Raw genomic sequence first — 17,529 nt, 5'->3', positions numbered from 1 at the left:
TTATTCTGAAAAACATCAAATCGTAGTTTAGTATCTTCTATAACCCGTGTTTAAATGTTGAATGACAAGACATTTAGGAATTATAAAAAAAAAATGGTGAGGATGGCACACCATTGAATTTCCCCAAGGGGATTAATAAAGTGCTATCTTATCTTATCTTATCTTATCTTACACAGAGAACAGACCAAAGTACTGTATAACACTGGCACGCAGGAGTGGTAGTTCCCGTCTTTAAAAAACTGGACCGGAGCGTGTGTTCCAACCACTGAGGGATCACACTGCTCGGCCTCCCTGGGAAAGCCTACAGTATGTTAAGGTGTTGGACAGGCCGCTCTGGCCGATGGTCAAGCCTCTGTCCGAGTGTATGAGGGCTCACAGCGGAAGCCCTGACAACCCATACTCCCGCAGCACTTCCCACGGTGCACCTCGGGGACCAGTCATAGGCCTTGTCCAAATCCACAAAAAACACATGTAGACAGGATTAACAAACTCCCATGACCCCTCAATTATCTGTGAGAGGGTAAAAAGCTGGTCCACTGCTCCGTGACCAGGATGGAATCCGCATCTTAACTATTTCATTTAAGATAAAACATTCAAAACAAATCTTACAAAAGGTAATACTCTTGACTGAGTGGGTTCAATAATGATTGTTTCAAATGACAAGGGCATGATTTACTTCTCAGTTGCTTAGCCTTCTTGAGGGCCTTTTGTTTGCTTTTCTTGTGATTGGCATACTTCAGCGACTACTTTACATAAAAGAGCTTTTGGATGTGATTGTTCAGTCTTGAACAGGGGCATTGTTGTGTATCATTTAATCCACAGGAAGAGGATGCATAACACTCTCTGCTTCAAAAAAATCTTTATTCTACTAAGGTTTAAAAAAAATTATAAAAAATACACAGATAATCTCAGCAAGAGTGGTATAAGACTTTCATAGGCCCAGCTCCAAGTCTTCAAGACCATTGCAAAACCCTGGATCCAGCACCAGACCTTTTTATAGTAGACGATTGAGAAGAATTCGAAAATACTGTCATCCCTCAGAATAGAGTAGGCTATGCCATAGAGACAGCTATTCTAATCTCAATGCATCCAGCCGTCGACAATCTCTGGAAAGTGCAAGGCCCTTGAGTTTTCTTTAATTCAAGGATTTTATGCTGGTTCAAAATACAAACCGGGCCTCCCAGCCTCTGGGAATAGCTCATCAAGGACTGTACTTTACTAAATACAAATTAGCTTGAACACTGCAGCAACTATATTAAAAAAAAAAAGTCTAATTATATTTGTTCAAAACAAAAGTCTACATTTTGCTTGAAAAGCCTGCTTCGGTCCCAGTATGATGCATTATTAAAAACAAAAGGTGGCGTTTAATAGATTTGTGAGGATCTCTTTGATTTCAGATAAAAGCAAATCTCTAATTTTGTGTATATAGTATGTACAGTATATATTTGTGTTTCTTTCCCAAGGATATAGCATGATAATGGGCTCAGTGCCTCCCTTCCCCCATTGCTTTATTTTAACACTTTAAATCATATCGGGAAACTCTGATGCTCCATATGCACATAGTCCTCCAACTAGATGATATGCTGTAAATTACTTGGTGTCACCCATCAGGCCTGACCCCACCCTGAGGCTTTTGTGCCCAAACCTAAACAGTTGTTTGTCAGTTTCCTATATTTTAGCTCTAATCTGTGTCTTGTTTATTTGTGTCCGGTATAGCAGATCTTTCGTGCCTTAATGCCAAAATAGACCAGAGACACTATAAAAGCCAGATTAGAGTGAAAGCAAAATCTGTCAACTTTGCCTTTATCATCGTCAGTCTGGTTGACCCAATGTCGTGACATTTTCATAACCTTCCACAAATGGTGTTAAATCTCCTTACTAGAAGTGGGTTGTGCCTCTTTTAATCTGTTGTGCAAATAAACCAAAACATAGTCAATTAAAAGAACTATTTATATATTTCTCATAATTATCAAAAAAATTATGTCCAGTCACTTGGAGTTAATCGTAATTTTATGTAATACCCGGGACTTTCTCTGTAGGGGGTCTGTGACTTTGATTGAGGACTTTATTATAGAGATCATTTCACATAATTGAGGGTATTCATCGAAGGGCAGCGTCATTAGAAGTCTAAGATGAACTCCTTGGACAAAATGCTATGATCTAGACTGGTTCTGATTAGCTTGCCTACCCGCCCAACACCCACCCCACCCCACCCTCACCCTCACCCTCACCCTCACCCTCACCCTCCCCACCCCCAACACCCACCCGTGGATGGGTCCTTACTCACACGTAAAGTGAAGGTGTAAGAAGGGCTTTTCACATCAACAGGCTTCAAGGACACTTAATTACCCAAATCCACCAGTGTTTGATCTCTATTGTAGAAAAAAAATTAACAGATTTCATGGCTGCCGGTTAACATACCAATTTCCACGAGTCTCTCCGTCTTTCCCGAAATTGGAGGAAAGCTAAGCTGGATGATGACTTCTGTTATTTCTGAGCTTGAGTGACATTTGACAGGGGGGGATTATTTTGAACTGCTCAATCCCTGCAGCCAGTTAAAGCCCCCTAGAAGGTCAATGATGGTTTCAACTGTCAAACATGTTTAAATATCTGACATGTCTCTGCCTTCCAGTCCTGGCCATTTTGCTTTCTGACCTGCACAAGAATATTTGCATATGGTGCTATCAGCATGCGTCCAAAATAGCCCCTTTATGTTTGTGACCTGGCATGGACCCTTGTTCATAACTCAGGACTGTGCTTGCAGAGCTATAGCTAACATCTCACCTTCAAAAGAATGCAACACCTTTGAAATTCAATCAAATTGTCCATGTCCATCATATTCAACATGATGTTGAAGGAGAAGTGGAATGCAAGATTTAGCACCATTTAATGGTGACTAACTGAATAGGAGTCATAGTAGAAACTGCAACATGTTTCAGAATTATTATGCAGATAAAACTAAATCAACAATAACATTTTGTTTATGGATAAATGAGGAAACATATTGGCTAAAGTTTGAAGCACCTCATGCTGGCGCCTATAACTCCCCTTTATTTAGCCCTGGCAGTAGCTGATGTTTTTATACCAGAAAACCAAAGCATGCATAATAGTTACAGCTGGTTCTTATACTACTCTCAGGCCAAAGAACCATCTGAATATTACATAAAAAAAAGGAGTTATTCTTTCAAGTGCATGAGCAGTACTTCTATTTATGCCTGGAAAAATGTGAATGTGAATGCTAGCTGTGTTTTCGACTAGAGGTTACACCGTACGTGATGCCTTCTCCTCAGGTGATTGACCCTGGATTCCCCAACACTCAGGACCTATGTGAGGTCCTTTAAAGAGCAAGCTGACTAAGCGCAGGGTTACCAGCCTTGCTATAGATTACCCAGGGAGGATTCTTTGCCTAGTGCAGGGTTACAAGTTGTAACTACAAAGTGAGAGCCCAGAGCAACTTCTTCTACATTATGGGGACATGTGGCCTGCAGCCCTGGGATCTCTACTAATGTGTGTGCAGATACTGACTTAAAGCGAACCACACTTACAACACTCTATACTTAATAGAGCTACAATTCTAATCTTGTCAAGGTACTACGGATACACAGGTAGTCCCAAATTTCCTATTATTTTAATAATTGCTTCACAGTACTTTTCAAAAACCATGTAGTAGCTTCTACATAGGAGCTTGTTTTGGACTAGTGATTGATGTGATACAATGGAGACCCTTGTTCCCACTCGCTGTCCCCGCATTCACTATCCTCTTCTGACCTCTTGACACAGTCCATTTGTCTCAGAGTAACAACAGGCCATTACATTGATTGGCAGCTCATCCACATATTTTCATCTGCTTTGGTCTGCGCAAACTGTACAAGAGAGCAATCTTCAGAATTTCCCCCTGGCTACATGAAGATGAAATAAGAGAATCTTTAAAAGTCCTCAAAACTGCAGTCTTTTATCCCCCAAAATGTCATGTGAATAGTTTTTTTTTTTTTTTTTTTCCCCAACATCACACTGGGAAAAAAACACCTAAATTCTTAATATGTAACTCAACACTTTTGTTTTTATTGTAGGCTTTTCAAACTCATGATTGTTGTTTTTAGAATTGAGTGGCATTGTTTGAGAGGGCAAAGCAGAGGCCATATTAATGCAATTGAGCTACTTTTCAGAAGCAAATTACACCACTAAGATAGGCTTGTCTGTGTGTGTGTGTGTGTGTGTGTGTGTGTGTGTGCGTGTGCGTGTGCGTGTGTGTGTGTGTGTGTGTGTGCGTGTGTGTGTAGGGGGGAGGTTGCAAGTGAGATGAGAAACCTTATGAGAAACTCAAAAATCTGACTAGAAAGTATTATTCCATGCAGTTTTCAGATGATAAAGGCAAAATAAATCATTATTTTGAAAAAGCAAACCCATTCATATGTAAGTATGAATGCCCCGACTTGCCTTACTCCTGTGAGCTGCTCTGCCCCGTCAGCATTTTCTTTGTTTCTTTTCATATTTCATATTGAAAGCAAAGTTATACATAGTTAACACATATAAGGTTCCTACATTGTTTATTTTGTTGTCTGTATGATTTCTCATCCAAATCTGCTTTTTGCCTTGAGTAAAGCAAACAGTTGTGCAATAACACGACTTAGTGGCATAATAAATAGTGCATATTGTTTATTTGTTAAACCACCAGGACACATGCTTCTCTATAGGTGTTCCACACAGACAGATTAGTATTAATATTGATATTAGGAAGGTGTTCAGAGAGTGTTGTTTTGATAGGACACCAGCTGTTCGGTGTTCATTTAAAACACTCATGTTTAGCAGTACAACACCAAATGAGACATCTATCTTGTCATATCTTCCAGTATATATCTTCTCTGTGTAAATGTCAGTAAGCATCAACTTGATAACTGAGTTCATTAACAGCAAGGTTTTTTTTTTTTCCTATAGATGAGAGCTTCTATTTTTAGAATATTGTTTTCAACTCAAGTTATGCAATAGGAATCTATGAATTATCTTTTTTGACATAACAAGAATGGGTGATAAAGACTTAAGATAGAGACTCAATCAAAGCTCACATATAAGTCAATGCAATTACGTGATTATCGGTTATCAAAGAGGTGTGGAAGGCATGTTGATGTCTAAATAAATTCTTATCTTACCAATGCAGGTTTGCCTAAAATTACATAGTCATATCAGAGTCATCATCATTGAAAACTCTTGTGGTACCATTTGTTGTTTTCAGAGCAATGATCGTCATACCACCTAACCTACCATTTTCCATCAGTTGCACAAATACTCAAATTTAGTCAATACAGTCAATAGTCAAATAGAGTCATGGTTCATGTAGTCCCTTTCGTCCTTGACATTACAACTGTACTTTTTGAAATCTTACATGAGTATCTTGATCCTTTGCTTCAGGTTAATAGTAGTTAAAGTGGAGTTTAATCCATTTTTAACCTTGTAACTGCTTTTAAAAGCATGAATACAGGAAAAACACATAAAACGTACACATAAAAAAACCCACATTGACATCAATTGCCTCTCTCTGAAAGCTGCAGTAAGCATGGGGTTGGGAAAGGCATGATTATTAGAGCATTTGAATTTTCAATTGATGATTTTTTTTTTGTATAAATAGTTGAATTTTCTGTTTTCTGTCTAAATAAGAAATGCATTCATAAACACATTAGGATCACAAACAGGATTCAATTTGAGATCTTATGACTATGAATATAAATTTAGAATTGAAATAAAATAGTTTTACATTTGTGTGAACAAGGTGTCTTGGAAACATGGGATAGGCCTACATTGAATTTACACAGGCCCTCTTTTATGATCAAATTGATATACTGAAAATGTGCGCCCGCAGCTAAATTTTAATAGGATATAATAATTGACATTGCCTGATTGCATGTCAGACACGAAGGCTGTGACCACTGCACTGAAGTGAGCAAGGCCTCAGATTGTTACGTTTGGAACGTTCCTCTCCTCTTCAAGAAAACCTCTCCTCCTCTTTTGCCTTGTGAGCGTAATTGTAAGGTTGAGGTTAAGGTGTAAGGTTAATTAGACATTGAAGGCAGGAGCCTAAAATTAATTTAATAGGCTGCTTATAAAGCTAAACTTACTGTGCAGTTTTCATTATAGATCTATACCGCTAATACAGGCAATAGATTCCGTTCAAATTACTAAAATAAAAAAATATATATATCATGTTGATATTTACGTAAACTGTGACATAACTTAAAATGCCCATCACTGGCATGGGAGGATTGCATTTAAATGGTAGCACAAGCAGAGATTCAATCGTATGCCACAGAAAAAGCCACAATGTGCAGTTTATCCTCTCACCCTCCCTGTCACTAGTTACTTGGGAAGATTTGTTCTCTAAAATGATAGTTAAATTTAAACAAATTTACTACCATCATGAAACGTTTGACAGTAGCTTATTCTTGTCGCCTGATTCATTTGCACAATTTGGGATATTAAATCTATTGGCAGATATCAGTTGTTGTCTACTTAATACCTCGCGAACACTTAGCACACATTCTTGCCTTGTGTGCATAATATCATCATAATTTATTACACTGAAGCAGTCACACCTTGTGACAGCGATCATCTGGATTTACTAGCATTGCATATGTACAAGCTATAATTGGGTAATTATTGCTGTGCCTAAAACCATGCTGTTGGATGAAATGTGACTTGGTGGTCGCGCAGGATCTGGTTACTGAATGCTTCACAGAGTAAAGGTCAGTCCACTTGACTGACTTGAACCTGGAGGTCGGTGATGGAAAAGTGGATCTCCTCCTTATGTTTCACTTTCTCATGCCAACGCATCAGAAAGCTTCCTTCCACTGGCCGCTTCCAGGCTCAGAGCAGTCCTTGGGCGACAACGCAATCCCAGAAGTAATTACAATTATTTATTAAATCATTAGTGTGAATTTACATTTAAATACAGATTAGGTGAAGATTTTGATATTATAATGTTCTTTTTTTTGTCAGTTAATTTGTTGTTCTCACAGAGGATGACAGAGCTGTGCTGTCATTCAAATTTTTTTTCCCCAAAAGTTCCTGTAGACTCCATTGGTCAGTCATAACCCCAGTAGAGCAGAAGTGTTTGTCACAGAAGCTCTCATAAATAATACGGGCCTGCCATCCCCTGCTTCCCGGGCTCCTCTGAGAGGAACGGCATGGCTACTAAATAACTTCCTGGGTCGATACCTGTCATTGCAGTTCAATGAGCTCTGGCAATCTAAAATGTCTTAGCAGTTTGTTTATTTTCTTGCATTCAACCTCTCCCACCTTAGCCTTAACCTTTATCCTGAGAGATGCAGATTCATCCCGCGGTACTGAGATTCTTTTGCAGCTCTAAGTCTGCATGGTCTATTTATGATACTGTGGCTTGCCGGGTGATAGTTGGATGTATCACCTCCTGACTGCCCCGAATTCACTTCAAGTCATAAGTCAGAATAATTATAACCGTCACAATTCGGAAATATAGCTAACACATTTGGATGAATTGACTTTAAAGATAGGTTTCATAATATTTTCAAGCTCTTAATTCCCACTCAGAGCTGTGATAGTTTTACAAGGCACGCTATTAGAGTAATGTAAGTAATCCAGTAAAGTAGTTTACTTTGGTTAATGAAAAAAGCACTGGTTACTTCAGTTACACCATTTGACAGTGTTAAGGTATTGATCTAAGCATTTTGCCCAGTGAGGACCATTCAGATGGAGGTATAGTCTTGGTTTAGCCAGAAACCAGGCAGCCAGGAACACCTGCATAACAGCGGCCCCTGCTGGTCGTTCGGGGCATGGTCGCCTGTCAGTCGCAGCACCTCCTCATGCCCCACTTGTCCTGCACATAATCTGCTGGCCTCTGTCTGTGTAGCGCTGCTGAAACTGGATTCTTCTGTGACCTCCAAACAACATCCTCCTGTCCGCGGAAGAACTCCAGTCCACCCCTGACTCGCAGGACATGAAACGTGTGCACTTTCTAAAGATTTTTTTTTTCATCAAGGATGTATCCCTCTGTGGATTCGGCTTTGTGTTTTGTGGGGAGCGGCAGTTTCCCTGTGGTAGTGTTTGGTCAAGAGATAACCTTCAGGGTGTCATTCAAATGAACCATTGTTTGCATGTAGTTGTTTAGATGGAAGGGAGAAGGATATATCATGGTTTGCTTTGCAGGCTAAATTATACAGGAGATAGACAAGACTGTGTATTACAAAAGGGAAGCGCGGGGTGCCAATTCATCGATTTTAAGACATAACCTGTGTGAATCTTCATTATGTTCACCGCATGGGTTTAAATATAGATCTATGCTACCACATGAGGAAACGGCAGGCAAAAATGTTCTGCTCTCACCCAAACCAGGAAACCCTACATCCTCTGTAATATGGTGTTTATATAATTGTAATGGTATATAAAGAGAAGCCAAATAAGTTTCATCCCTGTCCCAACAATTTGTGCAGTCATTTGTTGTTGTTGTTGTTGTTTTTTTTTGTTTTTTTCCCAAGATTGCTTGTGGCACCCCTCTCTACACTCTCAGATTTTCACATATCTGTTTGCAGGGGGATGTGTCAGTTCCGAACAGATGACCTAGTTTTTACACACGCACAATCTTACAAACATCGAAAGGCCTGTCTACATACATTATATTTCTCTGAACAGTCTGAAATTCATCCCTTTATATGAATTCAATTTACACCGAAGATTTGGATGGCTGTGGAAAATGTCAATTATGGAATTGCTTAATTTTTAATTATCATTCGCTGCTCTGTACACAGCTGCTCTACAGTTGACTGTTATTTTTTCCCAGCATTTAATTGGAGCTGAAACAGCATGACCTATTTTGTTTGTAGAGAATATATACTTTATCTGTGCTTCCTCAGAAGGTAGCCTTGAGCTTAATTTGCACCGTTGTGATGGTTCCTCTCACAGAGTGTAATACAATACAGATTACTTATTACCTGTTTAACAACTTACTCAACTAGATTATTTATTAACAGGTGATTCCTTTCAGTTGCTTTGGTATTTCTTTGCCTCCAAAATCTAGAATATGAAGTTTAACACAGTTTCAATGCACAGACTTAAACTGTGATATTATTATTATAATCAAAATGGTTATAAGTAAATAGCATTTTTTTTTTTTTTCAGAAGTATCTGTAAAATGATTACTGTAATATATCCGTAATGGTGTAATGGATCATAGTTATTTTTTTGTACTGAAATAATTATAATGCCATTACATATTGTCTCTTACTCCACAAATATGTTGATATGTCTGTGGACTGTTTCTCTCCAGTGGCCTCGCGCTTCTCGTATGTGCAGCGTAACATAACTAGCACTTTACTCAGTCTTTCCATTGTTCTGTGTTTGATGTCTTTATCTTTCATACTTCACAGTCAAATCAATTGTCAGACGCCAAAAAACATGGTTTGTTTTTTCCAACTCGTGCTCTGTGTTTCTACATAGGATGAATTCACAAGTAGTCGACAAGATGAGAGAATTTGGCTTTCACGTGTTTGTCCAATTGCTGGGAAATGAGCAAATTTTGAGAGTAGCAGGACACTTCCTCCACACATCTCGAGAAAGAGCGATATGATATGAATGGTATGAGTGAAGAGGTTAATCACAGAAAACAAGAGGCACTGGGTTCACCAGCAGAGAGGTGAACGAGTTACAAAAAAGTTAATGTGCAGCCTACCAGGAAAACGACATACAGTATGAAACTTCCCACAAAGAGGTTTCAAACTTTCTTTTTCCCCAGACGAACCACTGTGTTTTGAAGTGTGTCGCACCTTATACTGCTGATAATGGCATGTGGGCATGACCTGTCAACAAGCAGGGCTGCCCATGGTATTGTAGGGGATATAACTCTAAACTCTGTGTGGTTAATCTTAAGAACGAATCACAGTAATGAGGTGCTCTCGAAGTTTTCTGTTGACTTTATCGCTGTGAAACAAACAGTCTTGTGTCTCGTGCTCTCAGGGCAGAGGAGGAAAGATCGGGGAATGGGTCTGTACAGTATGGAATAAAATAAAGCCATCCACTGTAAATTGATGTCTCTTAATACACACATTTCAAAAAGCATCTTTAACTGTTTAACCCATATGTTAAATTCTAGACACACGACACAGCCCCCCTCGCCTAAAAACACCCACCCACAGACACACACACACACACGCAAACACACTAACTCACTGAAAGGATTGTGTGACTGATCCAGCAATCCATTCATTGTTTTGGTAAAACTGAGTCGCCTAAGCCGCTGTAATCACTCGTTTAGTGTTGCGACAACAAATGCTTTTTTTAGATATCCCAATCCAATAAAATTTCAATCCCACATGAACCCAAACAAATGGAATGGTCCATTTGCTGCTATTGTTATTGTTATTAGTATTATTTTAATAAGCCATTTTCCCCACAACGGCTCTATGTCCCTTTCAAATAATACCATTGTGATTTAGGTAGACAAAAAGCCAGGATGTCAGATTGTGAGCTGAGTAAAGCCCTCTTTTAAAAGCCTGTGTTAAAGCTGCAGCTCCATTGACACTAAAGAGCATTTGTATTTTAAAGTCCATCATCATTTAATCTGTGGATAAATATGTCTGTGAGTGATTATCTCTTTCTTCAGCTTGTGCTGATCATGCAGGAAATGTTAAGCTACTGTAAAAAAAACAAAAAAAAAAAGACAATCGCTTTTGGTTTAAGGTGCAATATTGCATGTGCAGGAAGTGAAACAGATGCAATACACAGCTGATAGATGCGTGCAGGTTTAGAGACACAGATTAGTACTGTTTAGCAGTTCTCTTTCATTGGGCGCTCTGCAGTTCTTGTACGGTTTCCCTTTTGCTTATCACTTCAGCTCAATGGCTTGTACTGTTTACGCGGCAGCTCTAATCCTCATCGTCAAACACAATCACATGTTCATTTTGAACTGGGCGAAAAACTATTGGCCTAAACTTGACGATACAGCTCATAAGATAAGATATCACTTTATTAATCCCCTTGGGGAAATTCATGATTCCTCAAAAGTTTATGTGCACAGTAATTAGTGTAGAAATAAAATAAAACATTTTTACCGGACAGTCTTTTTTTAACGCCTTCAATATTTCTGGAGTAGGAGTAGATCTCTAAATCCTTTGAGCCCTTTTCATGTTAACATAGAACTTCAGGGAGGCTTTATTATTTTCTGTCAAGCAAAGTTGACCCGTGCTTTTCCGTGCCACATTTTATCCCATTGGCTTGTAAGTTTCCCTTGCTCGGTAATACAGTAGGTGATGATATGTAAATAGTTCTTGCTTCCTGTTCTCAGTGCATCCCTTTGTTCCAGTAACAAAGGTTAGATCTTACGCCCTGAGAACAGTTGTCTTTCCCCTTCACTCTCTATCACTGCAGTCGAAGCAGGAAAGACAGAGCCTGGGGTCGGGTTCTTTGCAGGACACACGGTGCTGTCAGGGCATCAGGTGAGAGCACGTACCGAGGCCCCTCCACCCACACTCCTCCACTCTTCACCTAATCACTTCTGACACAATGCCAATTCCACAGTGGGTGGTGCGCGCAGCTTTATTCAGAGATGTGGCAGTCGGGCAGTGATCAGCTACCAGACTGCGGTCTGTCTGCTCACCTTTCTTTCTCATGCTGTATCCGGCAGCATGCAACAGCGGTTACTTGTAGATGTTATTCTTGTTTTGATTTTTAGTAGTGGGTTAGCAATGCTCTAAAAATCATTTGGCAAACTGATAGCTTTTGATGGCCCATCAGGATGTCTTTCGGGGGTATTACAACTGATAGGCTTTTTGCCATTGAAAAGCAGATGGCAGATGACCTGAAACTATAAGCCTTAGCATACTGGGAAAGCAGTGGAAAATTGGTACAGTTGTTAACCCAGTCACCACTGAATTTAGCTCTGACTTCAATGAAACTGCTACTGAGTGTCCCCAAGGTGTAGGAAAACAATTTACTGAATTGAGCTAGACATAACTGAAAAATCATGTCTCCAGCACGTATAGCTGCTGTATAGTTCCATTGTTGCCTCTGAAAAGCTGAACAGAAACTGCGAAGCAATCATAAAGCATGCAGGGAAGCAATTTCTCTCTCTTATTCATGTGAAAAATGATTCTGTGCTGTCACAAAAGACTCCCTAACAAGGTGCTTTAAACTCTCTGGCAGTGCATTGCTGCGGGGTGTCAAAGAGTGGATAAGGTATAAATGAAGCTTAAACTCAAAAGCCTGTTTCTGGTAATAGCAGCATTTCGTTCCCTCTCCAATGTGCTTTTGATGTGGAGCTAAGATTAACAGTGTTAAATCGTCCTCTTCACTGTCTCAAACTAACAACACTGGCATAATGAGTAGAATGTTGACAAGGAGAGCCTTTCTTTGAGGTGTTTGAATATTTTAAAGACTCTTAAAAATGATCCATTCTTTTGTGCAACCCTAGGTTGTTGTATTAGAATTCAGCCCCTCTCCAGGTACACATGCTTTGACCATTGTGTAATATTAAAAAAAAAAGTTTATGTAATTTGAGGTGACAACGGGGCAATATCTAACCGCTGAGTGAGTGTTCCTTTCATTTCTTTCTAATCCTCTCTGATGTGATCCCGCTGTTACTGGTTGAGTGGCTGAGGAGGTGCAAAGGTGCCAAGGAATCCAAGAGGCCGGGCCCAGCTGCTCTCTAGAGAGCACTCTGGCATGGCAGAAAGATTTGCACGTTCAATGTGTCGATCCCTCAGAGTTAATGAGGCCTACTGTTTGGGCTTCCATTATCAGCCGGCTGCATTCTGAGCCAGGCCGTGCCGAGATGCCGAGCAAAAGGCATGCATCATAAAGTTCTGGACGCTCCTTGATACACTGTGGACAGTAAGCACAGCTCAGCATTTCTCTCCGTCTCCAGAAATAAACTCAGCAGACCATTGCATGTTCTAGTAGGATGCTATTCAGACTAAATACAAATTTGCATTACCATCTTTATTGTGGAAGATAAAACTTGGTCTCATGTAAACAAACACTGTATAGTTGAAACTTTGATTACTATATAGTTGAATCCTTGATTGACATTTAACACGAGTGATATTAAGTACATCCAAATCTAGCAGTCAATAATAACAGAGGCGTTGTTTGACAGGATCTGTAATTACTGTCTTTCACTCTAAATAATGAAAACATTTTCGCTACTCTACAGCTGTTCAATCAATCTGCTATTGACAAATCTGATTCCTTAATATGACACAGTAAGCCATGGATAAATTAGTACAAAACCAGACTGGTCGCTAACATTCACCCAGCTCCCAAATGTCACAATTAGGAACCCCTCAAAGGTCAGCTCAGATCTTGGTCTGTGTTACAATATTGAAAATCAAATCTGGTGTAGCAATCCGGCCGGCCCCAGATCTAGGTAAGGTCAGCTGAGTGTCACCGATTCTGGAAAAAAAAGCTTTGCCACGCAGCATGGCAGAGTCAAGTTCAGGCCTCCAGGGCGTCTGCAAAGGACACACACCTGTGACGGGATTGTGCTGCGAGCCGGGCTGGGGGAGGGGAGCCGCGTTCTCCGGCTCTGCAAAATGATTGGCAGAAAATGTCAGACACAACACGTCAGCCCCATACAGACACACAGCAGGCAGATGTCAGAGATTGCATGATAAGAGAAAGGGAAGGCTCACAAGGAAAAGGAAGGAAGTGGCATCTTCAGAGAGTTATGTCATCCTTCTAAAATCTCTGAGGGATAAGGCCCCAACGCAGCTCACCCCCAAAATGCCTTTGTGCTCGTAGTATCACTAAATAACTATCTCCTGACCCATCTCCCAGACGTAAAAGACTTTAAAAAAAGTAGCTGGGAAACCTTTCTTCTAATGTTTTCCTCTTCTTTTCCTTCTGTGTGTTATCATTATTTTCCAAATGCAAGGATTAGTCAGGGTCACAATGCTCTCTCCGCACAGAAGGACATGCATCACGGCCTTCTGGGTTGCATGCCGCTGGGGCCGGAGCCAGGGTCAGATACCTCAACAGGGAAACACCGACTGAAGACCATCAACTGCATGTTAATTAAAGAGATAGCATTTTGTTTGACCTTGAGGCGGCGCTTCACCCTAATTTACTGATGTCAGGTTTTTATGGATCTTTAGGTTGGAGGTGGGCGTTTTTGTTAAGCAATAAGTTCTAGAGGTTTTCAGCTTGAACTCTCTTCATTTTAAGAAGCAGCTGTACCACAGGTATTGATCTGCACAAGTCTAGAGGCATGGTGAAAAGAGCCGGCCACTGGTGATATTCATCAGTGGGGCGATAATGCATGTAGGGGACTGCTGAACTGCTCTTCATTGCCTTGGTCGGCTTTGTGAATGACAATTACGTTCCTTTTCTGGTTTCCAGGGCGGTGCTCCCAGCAACCCTGTGGCCCATCCTGAAGACGAGCTGGAGCGCCTGACCAAAAAGATGTTGTTTGATATGGACAACCCTCCATCTGAGGAATATTTTGGTAAGAAATATAACAAGCTCATTTCACTTACCTTGATTGGCGATACTACCACCTCACCAGCAGCTTACTTTATGTTTGTTCCAGTCAGTTGGTCCATGAGAATTATACTGATATGACTTTAACTTCAGGTCCGTATACACATGGCACATTGTCTCTTTGCATTATCTCTCTCTGATCCCAATGTACGTCAAAATACAGGTCCATTATGCTCCAATATTTAAAACAACAAATGTAGACAAACTATTTTCAAGCTTCAAAATACAGTTAAAACTGTTCAACCGTCACATACAGCCATCAAGCGCTCAGCCAATCAATTTGAGAGACAGAAATAATTCTTTAATACAATGAAATAAACAAAGTGGGCCTTCAAGTGCAGACATCTTTTCAACCTTTACAACATTTCCACTACCAATTGTTTAGCTAGTTAGTCACAGATCTACAGCAGTAAACACATCTTGGAATAATGGACCAGATGAATAAAGATGGCAGCTTTTTTCTTACCCATAGTGTAAACTGTCCAAATATTAACATCTGCTTTTCCTAGTTCAAAGAAAAATAGGCAGAGCAAACATTAAGTATGCATTGGGCTGTGGAGTGGGTCAGGAGGACCAAATGACATGAATCCAAGAGGACACAATCTTTATGTATATTGTACATTAGGTATGTTTTTTAAAAGCTAATACATGCCAACAGTCACTTCACACAGCAGCATTCATAGGTGAGAGTAGCCCAAGCAGCTAAAATTAGCCCATGACTCATAGTTTGATCCATATGTAACACTGATGCTGGGAAAGGCTATGCAGACACACACACACACACACACACACACACACACACATCCATTTTGATACATTGCAAAACCAGCTCTGTAAACATTAGCGCTGGTAGTCTGATCTCATTAGAAGCGTTCACTCTGTCACTTTTTACTGCAACATTTTGTGCAGCAGTGATTTTCAAAGACTGGGGTTGGGACCCAGATGTAGGTTGTCGAAAGAAACAAATGGGTTCCTAAATTACTCTTGAGAAATTGATATCCAAAGCTACTGGTTATGTTATGTTGCAAAATCTTGCCACACCCCAGCATGGTAATGAAGTCTGAATAAAACAATGTGGGATAGTGGGTTAATAGCATAAAATTGGCATAAATTCTACTAGATTAGCCCACCCAGTGACCCACAAAATGAGTTTTGTGTCACAAGAACAATGAAGATGGTTTTCAGAGAAGATATTTGAAAACCACAGATTTAGCACACTGTAGGCTAGCTTACTGCAATAAGGATACAGGCATGCCAAGAAACCTAGTAATTTTGGTCTTTCTAGCCATGATTTCCATGGTTTAGTGGAAGTGGTGCAGACAGGGCAGCACATCTACCAGCCTGAGATGCAGTCCCAAGACTATATCAGTGTGATCAAAGGAAAAGGCACGACTCTTGCTCAGGGTCTAATAAGAGTGAGAGCTGAAGGCCTTGGGCAGACGAAAACGCCATGATTTAGACAAAACTCCATCTCTTGTTCGATTGTCCGGCAGTGTTTTTATACTATTTCTCTCTCATCTTTCAAGGACCTGACATTTTATTTTTTTCTCATTTGAAATCTAATTATAGTTGCCAGGATTAAACAATATAGCAATTGTAAATCTATTTTACGAAATGGGATTCACAAGACGAGGATTCTGTGCTTTTACATTTCATTCCTTTTTTCACCCCCGACACTCGGTATCCTCTATTCCCAGAGAATGCCATCCCCCTGCTGCTCTGCTCTCTCTAGCCTTTAATCCCCTTTGCCCCTGGAATTAGTTCCCATGCCCATTAGATACCCCACTCAATACATTCAATGGGACTTTCAAACAGGCTTTATATCAGGCCATAATCACACACCAAACCACGATAGCATGTGTAGGTGTATTATAGTTACAGAGAGATGTATTTAACTGGTATTAAGGGATATTCAGCTTCGCGTTGGTGTGCACCGATGTAAAGACTTTAATTGGTTCACATTAGACGTAGGTCAAATGGATCTGCTGGCTTAAGCAGAGTGTAGTCATTTTGCAGAGGAATGGCCCTCAAAGCCTTGTTGGCCTAATTTTTGAGTGAATGTGTATGTGATGCAGACCTGGCATGCTCTCTGTGTCCTGCTATACCATGCATGCAGTTGTTTACTTCTGTTTGCCAACTATAAGGCTCACTGGCTCAGGGCTGGTAAAACAAGGACATGGGAGCTGATAAATGGGTCATATGTGAGCTGAGGTAGCCAGAACAAGTTAGGGATAACGTGTGCCTCCCCAGCTGACAGCGGCTGGCTGTTATGGGAGTGAGGGGGGTGAGGGAAGAGGGTCATCTTGTGGTTAAACAAGGCGACAGCTGAATTAACTGAGAGATGGAAAGAGGATAAGGGCAGGAGCGAAAGTCTGAGGTGACTGGAGGGACTCATTACGAGAAAGTTCAAGTACAGGCACAAGCTTCTCTGCAAATCCACAGAGCCCCAGTGTCTCCCCACTGAATAATGTACATATAGTCGCCACAGTAATGTTAGAAATTGCTTTAGTCAGGGATGTTCCACGCTGTATATCCAGGGCTTTGGGAGAACCAGTCCCAGAGCATGAGAATTTTGTAATTACAATGAATCTGATGGCATACAAGCCTCTTCTTTTTTGGTGGGGTACGAGGGGGAAGAGGGCTAGCAGTTGTCAAAACCCTAAGGCTAGTAATTAACTAGATTAATCAAAGGGGGGCTGCGATCTCTGGCTCGCTACTGGACTGGATCATTGTATTCCTATAACAAAGTTTTATTGGTGTCACTAATGTCTTTGATGAGCTTCTAATCTGAAACAGCTATTGTAAGTTTTCATTGGTCCAGAGGGGGTTAATTGAATTGAATTAACGTTACATTCTGGCTCTGTGATGTCAGAAGAAAAGTTTCCATTGCAACACAGCCCCATCCATAGCCTGCAAATTACAGCACTTTTTTTTTTTTTTTTTTTGTTCTTTTACAACAATTCCAGGACATTTTATAAAACACCAGCAATTAGACTGGCCAGGTCTTTGATGAAACTTTCTGTGGGGAAATAGGCA

The 17,529-nt window shown here is 40.4% G+C and overlaps 1 protein-coding gene across 3 annotated transcripts in view; it reads left to right on the top strand.

The window, feature by feature from the left end:
* lpp (LIM domain containing preferred translocation partner in lipoma) overlaps window positions 1-17,529 on the top strand; it is a 136,191-nt gene that overhangs the window by 87,474 nt on the left and 31,188 nt on the right. For all 3 annotated transcript variants that reach the window (XM_078285698.1, XM_071923447.2, XM_071923446.2), the window contains exon 8: window positions 14,353-14,458. In XM_078285698.1, the coding sequence (XP_078141824.1) occupies window positions 14,353-14,458 (106 nt within the window). The remainder of the gene's footprint in view (window positions 1-14,352; window positions 14,459-17,529) is intronic.

This window comes from Centroberyx gerrardi, chromosome 9 (assembly GCF_048128805.1).
Source record: "Centroberyx gerrardi isolate f3 chromosome 9, fCenGer3.hap1.cur.20231027, whole genome shotgun sequence".
In the NCBI taxonomy this organism is placed as follows: domain Eukaryota; kingdom Metazoa; phylum Chordata; class Actinopteri; order Beryciformes; family Berycidae; genus Centroberyx; species Centroberyx gerrardi.
Note: the sequence above shows the minus strand (reverse complement) of the source record. Positions and strands in the feature narration are given on the sequence as shown.